General features: G+C 39.1%; 2 protein-coding genes across 4 annotated transcripts in view; both read left to right on the top strand.

The window, feature by feature from the left end:
- Positions 1–1700: 1700 nt before the first annotated feature.
- On the top strand, positions 1701–10960 carry nphp1 (nephronophthisis 1). Of its 3 annotated transcripts, none has more exons than XM_034898853.1 (20): positions 1701–1930; positions 2478–2539; positions 2786–2846; positions 3501–3634; positions 3863–4091; positions 4851–4952; positions 5080–5213; positions 5366–5411; positions 5604–5691; positions 6224–6318; positions 6491–6619; positions 7206–7280; positions 7511–7621; positions 7851–7933; positions 8229–8305; positions 8451–8562; positions 9145–9257; positions 9341–9414; positions 9718–9762; positions 10494–10960. In XM_034898853.1, exons 1-20 carry the CDS (start codon positions 1865–1867, stop codon positions 10791–10793), a joined length of 2136 nt encoding a protein of 711 aa, XP_034754744.1. In that variant the 5' UTR covers positions 1701–1864; the 3' UTR covers positions 10794–10960. The 3 variants fall into 3 exon arrangements, with proteins under 3 accessions (XP_034754744.1, XP_034754745.1, XP_034754743.1); XM_034898854.1 differs by having other exon boundaries at positions 5363–5411; positions 8451–8550; XM_034898852.1 differs by having other exon boundaries at positions 5363–5411.
- LOC117960731 (myelin and lymphocyte protein-like) overlaps positions 7943–14087 on the top strand; it is a 22125-nt gene continuing 15980 nt past the window's right edge. The window contains exon 1 of the mRNA XM_034898860.1: positions 7943–7948. The gene's annotated coding sequence lies outside the window, so the exon portion shown is untranslated. The remainder of the gene's footprint in view (positions 7949–14087) is intronic.

Below are 14087 nucleotides of genomic sequence, written 5' to 3'. Positions count from 1 at the left end.
ATTACTCTATAGCGAAATGTTGTTCAATCACAAACGACTTATCTTTCCTATCGTAGTAAGGTTAACAAGGAGCTAAACTTATTTTCATCAAAACCACCGTCCTACCATCTGGAGAAATAACATTTGGTCTGTAGGAACAGCCGGTGGAGAGACGGCAGTGAGACGAGTGCTTAGGGACCGTCTACAAATTAAAACATTGAACAGAGATACCACAAAAATGTTCATTAATTTACTGATTAAATAAGGTAGTAGGCTACCTCCAAACTTACCTCAATTATTACTTGTCTAATGATAGTTGTACTACAGCACCCACTTTTTAAAAATAAGCATATTTATAATTTTGGTTAATTAGTTTTTTCCAAAATCATTTAATAGGTAGCATATAAACAACGATTCAGGTCTCTAAAAGAGCTAGACATACAGATGGCCTCCTGTATAAAAAATACCCAGGGCAAGACAAATAATTGTCACTTATATCAGCAGGGGTGTGTCTATGTGTCTAGCCCTTTTAGAGACCCAAATCGTTATTTATAGTTACATAGTTTAATAGTTATAATAACTATTAAATGATTTTGGTAAACAAAACTTCTATGTGTCTAGCCATTTAAGAGATCTGAATCACTGTTTATATGACACCTATTAAATGATTTTGGCAAACCAAATTCACCAAAATTATGATTATGGTTATTTTTGAAAAATACCTGTTGTAGTAGAACCAGCAGGGTGCCTTCTATGTGTCTAGCCCTTTTAGAGACCTGAATTGTCATTTCTGTGACACCTATTAAATGATTTTGGAAAAAACTAATTCACCAAATTGTAAATATGCTATTTTATTTTTTTAAGTGCTGTAGTACAACTACCATTGTACAAATAATAATTGAGGTAAGTATGAAGGCACTACCTTATTTAATCAGTAAATTAATGAATATTTGTATGGTATCTCTTTTTGGGGTTTTAATTTGTAGACTGTTCCTAAGCACTTCTCTGCCGGCCGTCGCTATAGCATGATTGATCCCGGAAGTTGTAATCTGTGAATGTCTCTAACTTTAACGAAGTAGTACTTCGGTAAAGTAGTAGTAGTCTACTGAGGCCAGGCGGATGTATATTATTATATATTATATTTCAGAAATGCCCTGCCTTCAATTCCAACCGAATCATCGTAAAGTAGTGTTTTCCCAAAAAAAAGTAGTGTTTTTGGAAAAGATTGCAAGACTTGTACTGAGAAGGTCTTTAAGCGACATGGACACTTTTGTCTGCTAATCATTGAATTCTGTTTTTATTTTTGTTTTACACATTACAATTTAGGTGGAATCGGGGTTTGTAGACCCAGTTTTGGGTCCAACCCAACCATTTTTGGGCCGGAATCTGACGGATCAAAGGTTTTGGTGTAGCCTAACACACCAAAAACAAATTTGTTACATAACACGTATGAAGAAACAGCGACATTAGAAAATTATTTTTTGGGGGAAGTACCACTGGAATTATAGCAGTTATCGTTAAATGAACCACTATCCAAAAGAAGCAGATTTGTCTTTATAGCTCCATCCTCCAGTCCAGTAGGGGTGGTAACGTTTTACCAACTCCCAATATATCCGAGAGGCAAGCATTCAAGATTGATGTTAAATTAACTAAATAAGAAATATATCCATTAAAAAACACATACACAACACATGTTTTTTAAATTAATAAACAACGATTAGCGTAATTGGAACGAGGATGATTCCAGGCTACCGCTCATTAACCCAAGCCTGAAGAGGAGCCCGGTTGCCTGGCGACCAGTGGAAGTGTAGCTAGCGTCAGCTAGCTAGCTAACTACCAAGGCTGTTTGCTAACACACGGAATATGCCCCCAAAACAGCGTATAAATGCCACTAAAACGAAAAGGACGTTTGCAGCTTGTCCAGAGAGAAGTGGACGAAATCACAAAACAGGTTTGTTGCAGAAAACTTCAATATTACATTGTTGCAGCTTTCGTGCTTACCAACCATTTATGAAATGAAGTGATCCCAAAGGCTTGAGCTATAACTGTTAGCTTCGTAGTTAATTTTTAGCTAGATACGTTTTGACCAATTTATTATAAAAGCCCTTCACTGTTACAGAAGTGCTTTGTGCTAGCATAGATGCCCAGACATGACTGAAGATGAAGCACGCTTGGTTGTTTCAAAAACGTAAAGCAATGTAAACAAAGATACAATTCAACGAGAATTTCCCTAAAATTAAGTGCTTTTGGGTAAATGGGGTGAATGCATTAAGAGAAATGCCTTATGATTTGATTAATGAAGTGTTCAGTCAAGAAGTTGGGAAACATTAAAAAGTCAGATTTTTAATTAGACAGCCAGGGACATGGAGCCATGTGGTTAACAGAATATTATCATTAAACATCCATTATATACTCTGAATTGCACAGATGTACTCAACTGCACATTTGTATTAACACCCCTGCATTTACTGTCAATTACTCTTGTTCTACTAAAACAGGTTGACAGTCTGGTGAAGGATGTGCAAAGTAAGAATGGAACCACTGAAGAGGCCTTTCGGAGGTAAACAGCTCCAACAAAGCTGCACTAGTGCTCCCTAAACTAGTTTTACTCACAGTAACTCCAGTCAAGACCAGGGCCCTCTTTAAGACAATCACTGAAAACTATTGAAAGTACATGGTTTCACTCTGCTTTTTTACATTTCCCTTTTTTCTTACCTTTTTATGACTTGTTTGATTTTATTGACCTTTTCTTAAACAACACTTTAAGGCTTGGGTTTTTTTAATCTTAATGTCCAATTTCAAACAGATGTCAAGAACTGCAGATGTTGGCAGAGAAGACACTAAGGACACTGAAGAAACTGACCAAGGTCAGTGTGCTGTACTGTCTGTCCACTTGAGAATAGTTTTAGATATATTCTTTGTAATAAGTGTGTAATAAAATTATTCAGTTCAAATCCTAGATAACCACCAAAATGGCAAGCAACCAAACCCTCACAATGTGGTTTAAGTGAAAGATACTAAATAGCATAAAATCTTTGCCCATTGCAAGATTAAAAGGGGTTATACGGGCAACATTTAGCATAGCGCCTGCGTGGGTCACATTGCAGTGATGTGACCAATACTATTGCTTGATCTATATCAGTGGTTTATACTGCAAACTGGTTAAATGTATGGTTCCAGATCATGTCTTGTTTTCTAAATGGAAAAATCATGGAGGCAGCATTCCAATCATGGGACATCCATTACTTATTGAAAACCAGACTCATGATTTTGTTTTAGTGTTGCCAGCTACAGTAAGTGATCTGTTCAATTACAGCAATATGACAACATGAGCCCAGTACTGTACTTTATTGATTAAATAATAGATATAATACAATTTTCAAAGAAAGTTAGGCATCACTGACAGGGCATTTTGGTATTGCTTAACAAGTGCTCATAAAAACCACCTGTGTATTGTTCTACTCTCTTAAGGGAGCTAAGCTAGCTAAATTAGCGTTGTAATTTGGTGCTTGTGTTTCTAGGCAGACGAGCTGGCTCCAGTGGGAAACTATGATCAGAGGAAGCAGGAAGAGGAGAGACGACTGCTGAAGATCTTGGAGTGTGTAAACACACTCTCTCTGGAGATTTCACCACCAGGACCCAGTACTGCTGCAGGGTCAGTGGCCTGTGTGTTCATTGCAAAGAAAATAAAGGAACATAATAGGGATGATTTATGATTGCTTTCCTCGCTGCAATTTCCGCACAATTTATCCTTTGTAAAGAAGTTGCATGGAAACATCCATTTCAAAGCATCGATCACATCCACCACATTTGAACTTAAAGACGATACTTTTCAATCCCTTCTTTGAGTTATCTCTTTACTTTACCACTTTCTAATCCACAGAAATGTTTCAAAGAAAGAAAGCAAGGAAGAGGATGATGATGATGATGATGACGAAGATGAAGATGAAGATGAAGATGATGATGACGACAAAGACAGTACTGATCGTGAAGCTAATGGTGCGAGTAAAGATGAGAAACAAGCTGTGAAACCGCCCTGGCGGTCAGACCCTCACATCTACACAGCCCTCAGTGATTTCAAAGGAGAACAGGAGGGAGATCTGTCTGTTCAGGTAAAGTACTTCCTGTTTCAGAAACAGAGATAAAGCACAGACGGCTGCATGTCAGCAGCAGCATGCAGGGGTGTATAGACATGGTTATAATGAGTAGACAAAGTTCAGACAGAGATGCAAGCTTAGCATTCCAGCATTCTACCAATCTTCTTGTATGGCTTTCTTGCATTACTTGAAATTTACCCGTGTAACAAATCTTTTCAGGTCATGTGTCTTGAGTTGTAAACCCTCTGCTCAAACCCAGGCCCAATCTGTTAAAGTGACGCTTGTTTCAACTACTGCTTTTGCTTGAGTATTGAGGTTTAGGAGACCTTTCTCCTGGTTCCTGCTACTAACATTATGTATTTGTTATCACCATGTCTAATAAGCCATCCAAACCATCTCCTGTAATAACAGATACTCAGAATGAACAAAAAGTAATTTAATTTTGTTCTTGCCATGACTTACAAAAGCAGTGCTTACCGAGTAAAATTAGAAGCCTGCTTTAGTTTTTCCTTTTTTCCTTGCAGCTCAAACAATACTTTTTATAACAATTATCAACAAAAGAGGGCACTCTTGCTCAACAAATCATATGTGCACAGCCCAAGCAGGTACGATGAAAAGTGTGACAGGAAGGCTGACAAGGAAACATTATGATATGAAGTATTCTCCATCAAAACTTGTCAACTACACACTTCTTTAATTTTAAGTAGAGAGTTTGTTAGTAATGCATGTATAATGTGAAGTTACATGACTGCTTTGCCTCCCTGCTGTTTTCAGAGGGGAGAGGTATTGAGGATTATCAGGAAGACAGTAGATGGATGGTGGCTGGCTCAGGATGCTAAAGGCAACAGAGGAGTGGTTCCAAAAACCTACCTGAAGGTACCCAAGCTGCTAAACCTCTGCACCACATTAAACCTTCTTGTGAAGTTAATTTAAATGCTGTATTTTGTTACTGTAAACGAGCAACACTCAGGATCTTTGGTAGTTAAAACCACTTACTTTTCAGATTGGCTCTGGTATTGATGATGATGATGATAATGATGATGATGAAGATGAGGACAATGATGATGACAAAGAGGAGGAGTCAGAGGAGGAGGAAGAGCAGATTGGAAAACCGACTGATGACCAAGAGAAACAGAGGTTTGTAGATATTGTAAATTAGCATGTTGTGGTCAGAAGTAACCTCGTCAGTGGTTATTGCTGCAAAAGTGGAACGAGAGACTTCTCTGCACGACCAACACTCATTAATTATCAATCAGTTCAGTTTAAAATCCTCTGTTCTTCAACAGCAGTTCTCCACATTCCAACTGGAGTACTGTCAGAAAGGCTTTGACTGAGGTAAATATCTACACACTACAACCACTAATGCTGGAACTAGTGCTACTGTTAATCTTCCTATCAGCAAATATTCAATCAACAATATGTTAATTGTATATACAGTATATTTATTGTTTTACGTGTGTGTGTGTGTGTGTGTGTGTGTGTGTGTGTGTGTGTGTGTGTGTGTGTGTGTGTGTGTGTGTGTGACAGATTGATGCAACAGATGTGCTCTCTGCCATGGGAGCTATACCTTCAGGATTTAGACCATCATCTCTTAGTAAACTGCTAATGGAGGAAGGTCATTACACACACACACACACACACACACACACACTGTCTAACATAAATACACAGATTCACACTTAATAAGGTATACCAATAAGTGAAGGATTGAGCAGTTTTAGAAGCACTAAAAGTTCATTTAAAACAGGGATGCATATGCTGATGACAGCAATACTGTAGTACACTTGTCTCAGAACACACTACATATTAATTAACTGTTTTGGGCTTCAATTAACACTTATTTTCAACAATTAATCTGACAATTATCTTTTTGAATACTTGATGAATAATTTTTGTCTATAAAATACAAAAAAGTGTAAAATACAGATCACAATTTCCCAGAATCTATGTGGCGTCCTTAAAACCAATCAAAGAGAAAAAGTCATGCAGGTAGAAGGGAGACCATTTGGGTGACAATTTATACCACACCCACTACAACTGCTAGTGGTGATAGTCTCTTATAGTACCAGTACTTATTTAACCCATAAATGACGTATGATGATTCCGTATGATGGCAAAACAGTAACTGTTAGTGTGTCTTTTTCTAGGTACAACATACAGAGGAAGTCACTATATTCAGCCTGAGCTCAGCCAATCACAGCTCTCCTTTAGTGACCTCTTCCTGGATCCAGACACAGGCAGGGTGAGACTGTGTGTGTGTGTATGTGTTGGTGTGGGTGTGTGGGCGGTTAGGATATCTGCCATCTGCAGCAAAAACACACATATACAATTATGCTGAATTTCAGTTAAATTAAGTCTTAAGCACGAAAACAAAAAATTCTATTTAGTTGTCAGTCTCCCGTTGTGTCTCGTAGGTTCGTGCTCGTCAGGTCAGGACTTGTGTTTGTTTCAGTTTGTGGAGCTGCAAGATGATTCCTACTCCTGGGGTTGGAGTTCAGGTCCTCAGCAGACACATCCGCCTCTGTGCCTTTAATGGAACTCAGGTAAGTTATTTCTGCTGCTAAATTAGATTACGAAATCCATCTAAAGTTGTATGCAAATTTCACTTTGTTGCTCAGGTCACGGAGTCAAGCTCGACTGTTATTTCAGATCATAGCTGACTTGTTGAGCCAGCACACCAGCTGATGGCTCAGCTGATTCCCTCTCTTGATTGGATTTCCAAATGGCGTGCTCTATTTAAACTGCTTTTCCCCGCCTACCTTGCTGCATCTCTGCTAGATGCACCTAAATTCATGTTCCCTGACTTAATCATTGCCGTGTCTCTGTCATTGATGCTGCTCTGTTCTGTACTCTATGGGGATCCTGCACTGCTGCTGTCCCCGCTTAAGGCTTTCCAGACATGCTCTCCGTGCTTTCCACGTATGCCAGTTGAAGAGCGGGGGAGGCCCCAGAAAAGAGCCATACTGCCAAATACAATTTGCAGATGAATTAATCTTTTTTGACAAAGTGATCCTGATTGACCGTAGGGAAATTATGAAATTATAACTCATTATTCAGACAAGACCTTCCTACTTTTCACTCCGTTATTCTACCCCAGACTTTTTTAAATGAGCAGTACTTGTGTTTCAGGTGTTGAGTAACATCCACACAGTGAGGGCAACGTACAACTCCAAGTCTCCAAAGACCTGGAGCTTCTCTCCAAGGGTATGTTTTCAGTGTTATGGACATGGAATTACACTCTGTTATTGTTATTTTTCTCTCTTGTCAGGTTCACTTAAACTCTGATGATTGTTACTGAGTTGCAGTGATAGAATTTGACAGATGTGGCACCAGAAAAGCTAAAAAAAACTTCACCATAGCATTGAAGTTAATCTTGCTTAAGACCTATATTAACTGAAATTCAGCATAATTGTTTATGTGTCTGTTTGCTCCAGATGGCAGGTATCCTACCCGCCCTCCTAGATGGAGACTGTTTCCTGCGCTGCAACTCTGCATCTCCCAACCTTGGTATCCTCTTTGAACTGGGAGTCACCTTTATACGCAATGTAAGGACACACACACACACACATATACAGATACACATGGGATAGTGATTAGATTAAATATGATGAGACACGTATAATCACTAAGGAAATGTAGCAAAATACTGTTGAGACCCTTTTTTATTGTCACAAAAGTCAAAAAAGCAGTTCCTCCTTTCTACATATTTGCAATTGGTAACAAAACAGAGTGTTTTGAGAAACAGCTGTGTCTGATCTTCTGGGTGTGTTTTAGTCTACAGGTGAGAGAGGGGACCTTAGCTGCGGCTGGTCTTTCCTCAAACTGACCGATGACACTGGAAATCCACTCCCCAACAGGTACACACACATACAGTACCTATATATCAGTGCACGCAGTATTATATACACAAAAATGTGCTCACTTATGCATCCAGCCACTTACATACTCACAATATGTATTCATACATGCAAACAGTCTTATACTGTAATAGACCATACACACAGTACAAATATGTGTTTTTTGTACATTTTTTGTGTCAACGTCATGCATTTTTTATATACATGTCATGTTTAAATGAGTTAATGGATAACTGAAAATAAAACCTACCATACATACCTACTGTAGGAGTAATCTAATCTAACCTGTGTTTAGGACCTATGAGCTGCCAGTCAATGGTGGCACCCCTTATGAGAAGGATGTCGCGGTGGAGGCATCAGTCACCAGAGGATGTAAGAATGTAACGCAGCACTGGTGTCACATGTGTGACAAAGTGCCTAAATAAAAGCATACAACCGCACTAGTATTTTTAAAAATGAGATAATCATATTTGAAACTTGCTCAGTATGCGAACCTCGATCGCTCTTCTCCTGTCAGCTCCAGCTGGTGTTTTCCAGCAGATGCTTCAGGACAGGCGGCAGCCCAGAATCATTATAAAGATGAAATCATCCAACAGCCGGACCAGAACGCAGCTCAGGTGGGAGGATCAGTAAGAAAAACCTACCACAGAGATTTAACATGAAGTGGATTATGGAATGTAATTCAGTAACCAGGCTAGGGTTTTAAAAGTCAATTTTTCATTTGAATGATCCAAAATCAATACATTAAATCCAAGAATCAATCTTAGGCTCCATTTTGGTAAAAAACTGACATGTCCATTTTTGAAGGGGTCCCTCTGTCAGCTCAAGATATCAGAATGACATGTCACTCAATATTCACTGACTGTAGAGTCTGTAGAGCTGCACTTTATTGTGTGTTCATGTTAAATAAAAAGTACATTATGTAACTGCTTTGGAGTCTGTTCTTAATGTAAACATTGATCTTTTAAAAATGCAGCAGGTTAGAGGGAACCTTGTACAAGTGTAGAATCTCTTTAATATCCAAGCTAAATTGGCATTGTAACGGAAATGTTCCTAACCAAATTAATATAGAATTGAAAATAAAATGTAATCGGGATAAACTATAACTCATTACTAGATTTATTTGGAGACATTTTTGTCTCACTTCAGCCATATGTATATGTGTGCATATTTACTTTATTGCATATTTGTTAGTATGTTTTCCTCTTCAGTCTCCTTCCAGACACTTTACTGCACTGTCTGAGCTGCATCCACTTGCTGGCTCTACACAGGCAGCTGCTAGCCGACACACTACTGATGGACAGGCCTACCATGCAGAATGCAGGTAACAGACACATTTAATGCTTCTTGTCCAAATTGTAGATACGCGTTATTCTTAAAAATAAGTCAAATATCTCTCCGTTTCAGATCTGATATGCAGTCCTATACTTTCTACCTTTCCAATGCTGTTGGACCAACCAGACTTGATGGATGCTCTCAGGGTCAGTCAATCATTTAGTCTTTGTGAACATTTTCATGCCAAAAATGATACCAAAACATGTTTCTTCCAGAAACTAATTCTTGGCTAAATTAGGAAGTTCTTGAAACATTGTCTAGTTTTTAAAATAACAGTAATTTAATTACTTTGGAGTTAAGAGCTCCTTAAGCAATGTGACTCACATCATCTGTTAAACTGCTAGAAAATCCTGAATACATCACTGATTTTAAATGGTTGGGTTTACAAAACAACACCATTCAATAATTGTACACAATTTAGAAAAGATGTAAATGCTGTTTTCTTTCAGAGTGCTTGGCTGGATGCCGAGACCAACATGAGTAGAGCACAGAGGGTCAGTATTTGTTTATTTGAGAATTTTTGTGTGTGTGCGTGTGAGTCAGTCAATCAGTCAGTCACATGGTAGTGGTGGTTACCTGGTTGGATGAAATGCATTTCTCTGCATACCAGTGCAGGCATCCAGACCGTGCCCTCAGCCCTGGGGTGTACAAAAAAAACAGATGGGAATATCTATGGACAGACTGCAGACAGTAGATAAAAAAACAGTAGCAGACTCAAAATCTGTTGTTGGTTTCACGTGAATGTGTTGCGGTTTAAACCGAGCCAGATTTCTTTTTAGCAATGTCACTGGGCTTTTTTTAGCAATGTCACTGTGCTCCAAAATTTCAAACAAATCGCTTATTACTAGACAGAGTTTTTACTAGAAGTATTAGAAGTCACAGCCAAATCCGTGAAAACAAGGTCCAAGGGAGAATAAGTGACTATGAATATAATAAACCAGAATTCTTTCAGGATCCTTTAACTACAGCCTGGAATCTTTTCAAAGCAGCCAACCTGCCTACGCAGTGTGTGCGTGCCTGTCTGCAGGATTGTGTGTGTGCGTGCTTTTGTGCCTTTGTGCGTCTAATACCAGTACATATCTGTTGTGGGTGCTGACAGTATAAGTAGACTGGTGGATTTTCCCTATCAAGGAGTTAATATGTGTTTGTGCTTCCAGTGCATATTGTCACAGCAGACTGCTTACCAGGTTTGCAAATAAACCATTCTTCTTTCCTATATTTGCAGAGAGACTTGTCTTATTTAAAACGGGAGTTTGTCAAAGTCTACATGTCGTCTGTCTATTTCCTCCTTCACTCGCCCTCGCTGCCCTGTCATCGCTGGGCGGACCCACCCGTAGAGGAGCAGCGGGCCAGAGTCATCTACGCCACCCTGGATGCTCTCAAACACACCCAGCACACCACCGGCCAATCAAGAGGCCCAGAGGTCTTTGTTGACCCCATGCATCAACATCTTGCCTTTGATATCACAGAGTTGACCTTCGACCTCCTACGTGTGTCACGGCAACAGTCACATCAAATCACTTAGAGGGAAGATACAAATAGAAAAAAATAAGTGAAGTGTATTCTCAGTTTGCCTTAAAGCTTTATATGTGCCATAAAAACATTTTGGACCATTTTTGATATGTGAAATCTTAAAGGATAAAGCTGGTGGTATTCTATATTTATGTTACTGTCAATAAATCCATTGAAAAAGCAAGAAACCAAAAATGTATTTCTCAATACTTTCTGACTTCCAAACAGGAGTTACCTTAATAGTAGTTTTGTTAGGGACTAATTTCAGCTGTGGATTATTACACAGTTGGTGCTCTAGTTTATGACAGCAGGACCGTGGGTCGACTCAAAATAAACTACAGTGCCCATGTTCATTGTGATGAAGTAATATGTATCCCAGCGCAGCTGTGCGTTTTTTATAGCTTTTGGACAACAATGAATCAATTCACTGTTGGTTTTGGTCTTTTGTTTAGATTTGTTTCCTCTACTCATTGCATTGTGACAAGAAATAAAGTGTTTCGGTTTTAAGAAATGCTAGCACAATGCTAACACATACATAACACACAGTACATACACAAACAACATTTTTGTGTACCTTGTTATTACATAAGATGCTGGTTACGGACTGGGAGCCCATTAATTGCCTGAATAGTATAGAAATAAAAGCAAATATGGACAATGTATTCAATGCTAACCGTATCACCAAAGATCCTTCTTTAATTCAGTCATAGAGTTCACTCTGCTCCTCTTCAAGTTAATGTTGTGTCAAATGTACGTCTTTAGTTAAGTATGCTACTGTGTAATTGTATCTCTTTGATTTTGTGTATATTGAAAAACCTTGCCCTGAGACTGAACCCTGTGGCTTAGTATATCTTCAGATGCACGCTTGTTTATGAAACCAGAAGTTGTTTGAACGTAGTGCTCAAATTTTAGGTACAAAGATAAAGACACAAAACTGTCTGCAGTTTTCTTGACAGCGCACCAGGTGTTGTTAAATGTCATATTTTAGGAAATAGTTTTAACCTGTCTGGATCAAAGGTGAAACCAACTGCATACAACAGGATGGTTGAGGCACTTATTTGCTGGTCTCTGAAGTGCTCTGTCTTTTCAGCTGAAGCCAATAACTATTGGAATTCAGATTTATTAATTGTGGCTAAATAAATAGACAAATTCCACTTCACCCCTTTAGAATTCACACCACAAAAAAAACATTAAAACATGTTACAGTTAAAAGGGAGGGACACTGTGCAGATGTCTGTAACAATAGAACCAATAGTGACATTATGTTGATTCCGCTATTTACATATAATTTATATTGCCAAATTCTGTTTTAATTTTTAGTAAAAATAATTGGTCATTACTTTGTTACAGTAATTTGACTGTTTACTTAGATGTTTCATTCATCTCCACCCATTACTTTTACATTGTGTGTGTGTGTGTGTGTGTGTGTGTGTGTGTGTGTGTGGGGGGGGGGGGGGGGGGGGGGGGGGGGGGGGGGTGTAGAGTTACAGGGTATAGAAGCAGTGTTCAGAGTTAATTGTCACTGTGCTGTCGTCTTTTTATAGCCTGGTATAAAAGAACAAGAGCAGTGACAGGTTGGATCAGTCCGGGACAGATTATTATTATTAACTTACATGTACTATTAGGATGAACAAATAAAGATTTTACTGATACATAGCACTCCATAAACATCTAAAACGGGCACTTTCACATTTAAAATGATCGACACATGTTACCAGTGGAAAAATGTATGATTAAAATAACTTAGCCTTGCTGAGCCTTCTGGCTCAGCTCTCTTTTCGTCACAACGGTGCGATAAACAGAATGTACTCCGACCAATCTCCTGCTCCATTGTCCCCTCACTCGCAAACAAGACCCCAAGATATTTAAACTCCTTCACTTGGGGTAAGGACTCATTCCCTACGTGAAGATGGCACTCCATCGGTTTCCTGCTGAGAACCATGGCCTCAGATTTAGAGGTGCTGATCCTCATCCCAGCAGCTTCACACTCGGCTGCGAACTGATCCAGTGAGTGCTGAAGGTCACAGGCCAATGATGCCATCAGGACCATATCATCTGCAAAAAGCAGCAATGAGATCCTGAGCCCACCAAACTTCAACCCCTCCCCACCCCAACTACGCCTTGATATCCTTTCCATAAATATTACAAATAGGATTGGTGACAAAGCGCGGCCCTGGCGAAGGCCAACCCTCACCTGAAACGAGTCCGACTTACTATCGAGAACCCGGAAACAGCTCTCGCTTTGGTCATACAGAGATCGCATGGCCCTGAGAAGTGACCCCATACACCCGCAGATTTCTGGACGGATCTTATCAATCCCTGGGGCTTTTCCACTGTGGAGTTGTTTGCCTACCTCGACGACTTCCACCAGATAAACGTGTTTATTTTGTGAAATTGATATGACCTGTGGGCACTGAACATACACTTTAAAAAACAACAAACAGTGTCCAATAAAAACAATCCCATCCACCATCAGCAAATCATTAAGTCAGCAGTATAGTCCTTTGCTTAACAAGTTATTTTTCTTTATTGTTAACAAAACCTAGAGGTATGCTTGACTTAATGTTGTGAGGCATGTGTGAGCTAGGCAAGGCAAGGCAAGGCATTTTTATTTACAGGGCTGCTCATGAGTATAGAGACCCATGCTTAAAGACCATTCTGCAGGTTAACCACCACTGTTGTTTATTGGGTACAAAAACACTCAAGATATGTATGTCATTGTTGAAAATGTCTCCAAATAGTGTTAAAGGCCAGTTTTTTGTAAGTTTTGGTATTCATGTTTTTTTTTTTAACTCAATTTGGTGATAACGTCCCATTAGGGAGAGTAGCCTCAGCCTAGTACTAGAACTATGGTGACTGACTTGGATGAGGAAGAGGTGGAAAAGCCCACAGCGGTATAATTTCCAACCTGTCAGATGTGAAAGGACAAATGAGGAACTGCCGAGAGTAGTGGAAGTCTCCTGGTGAGTTGCTATCATTTGGCAACGCAGCAATGGAAATGAAAATTGATACTTTAATTAAAAAATAACAAAAAATCCAACCTTTAAATGAATGTTCTTTCTTAAAAAAACAGGGCATCAGTATGGACACCCCTATGTTAAATTCCCATAAAAGCAGGCAGATGTTTAATTTTAAAGGACAGTTATTTCATGGCTCCAGGATACTTTGCATCCTGATAAAGTTCCCTTGGCTTTGGAATTAAAATAACTCAACATCATCACATACCATAGAGATTTCACTTAGCCTAATAACTGGTTTAATTTGCATTGACAGATGATTTGATGGAAAGTACCCCATGGCAATCTCA

The sequence above is a fragment of the Etheostoma cragini genome, chromosome 17, assembly GCF_013103735.1.
Source record: "Etheostoma cragini isolate CJK2018 chromosome 17, CSU_Ecrag_1.0, whole genome shotgun sequence".
NCBI classification, from domain to species: domain Eukaryota; kingdom Metazoa; phylum Chordata; class Actinopteri; order Perciformes; family Percidae; genus Etheostoma; species Etheostoma cragini.
Note: the sequence above shows the minus strand (reverse complement) of the source record. Positions and strands in the feature narration are given on the sequence as shown.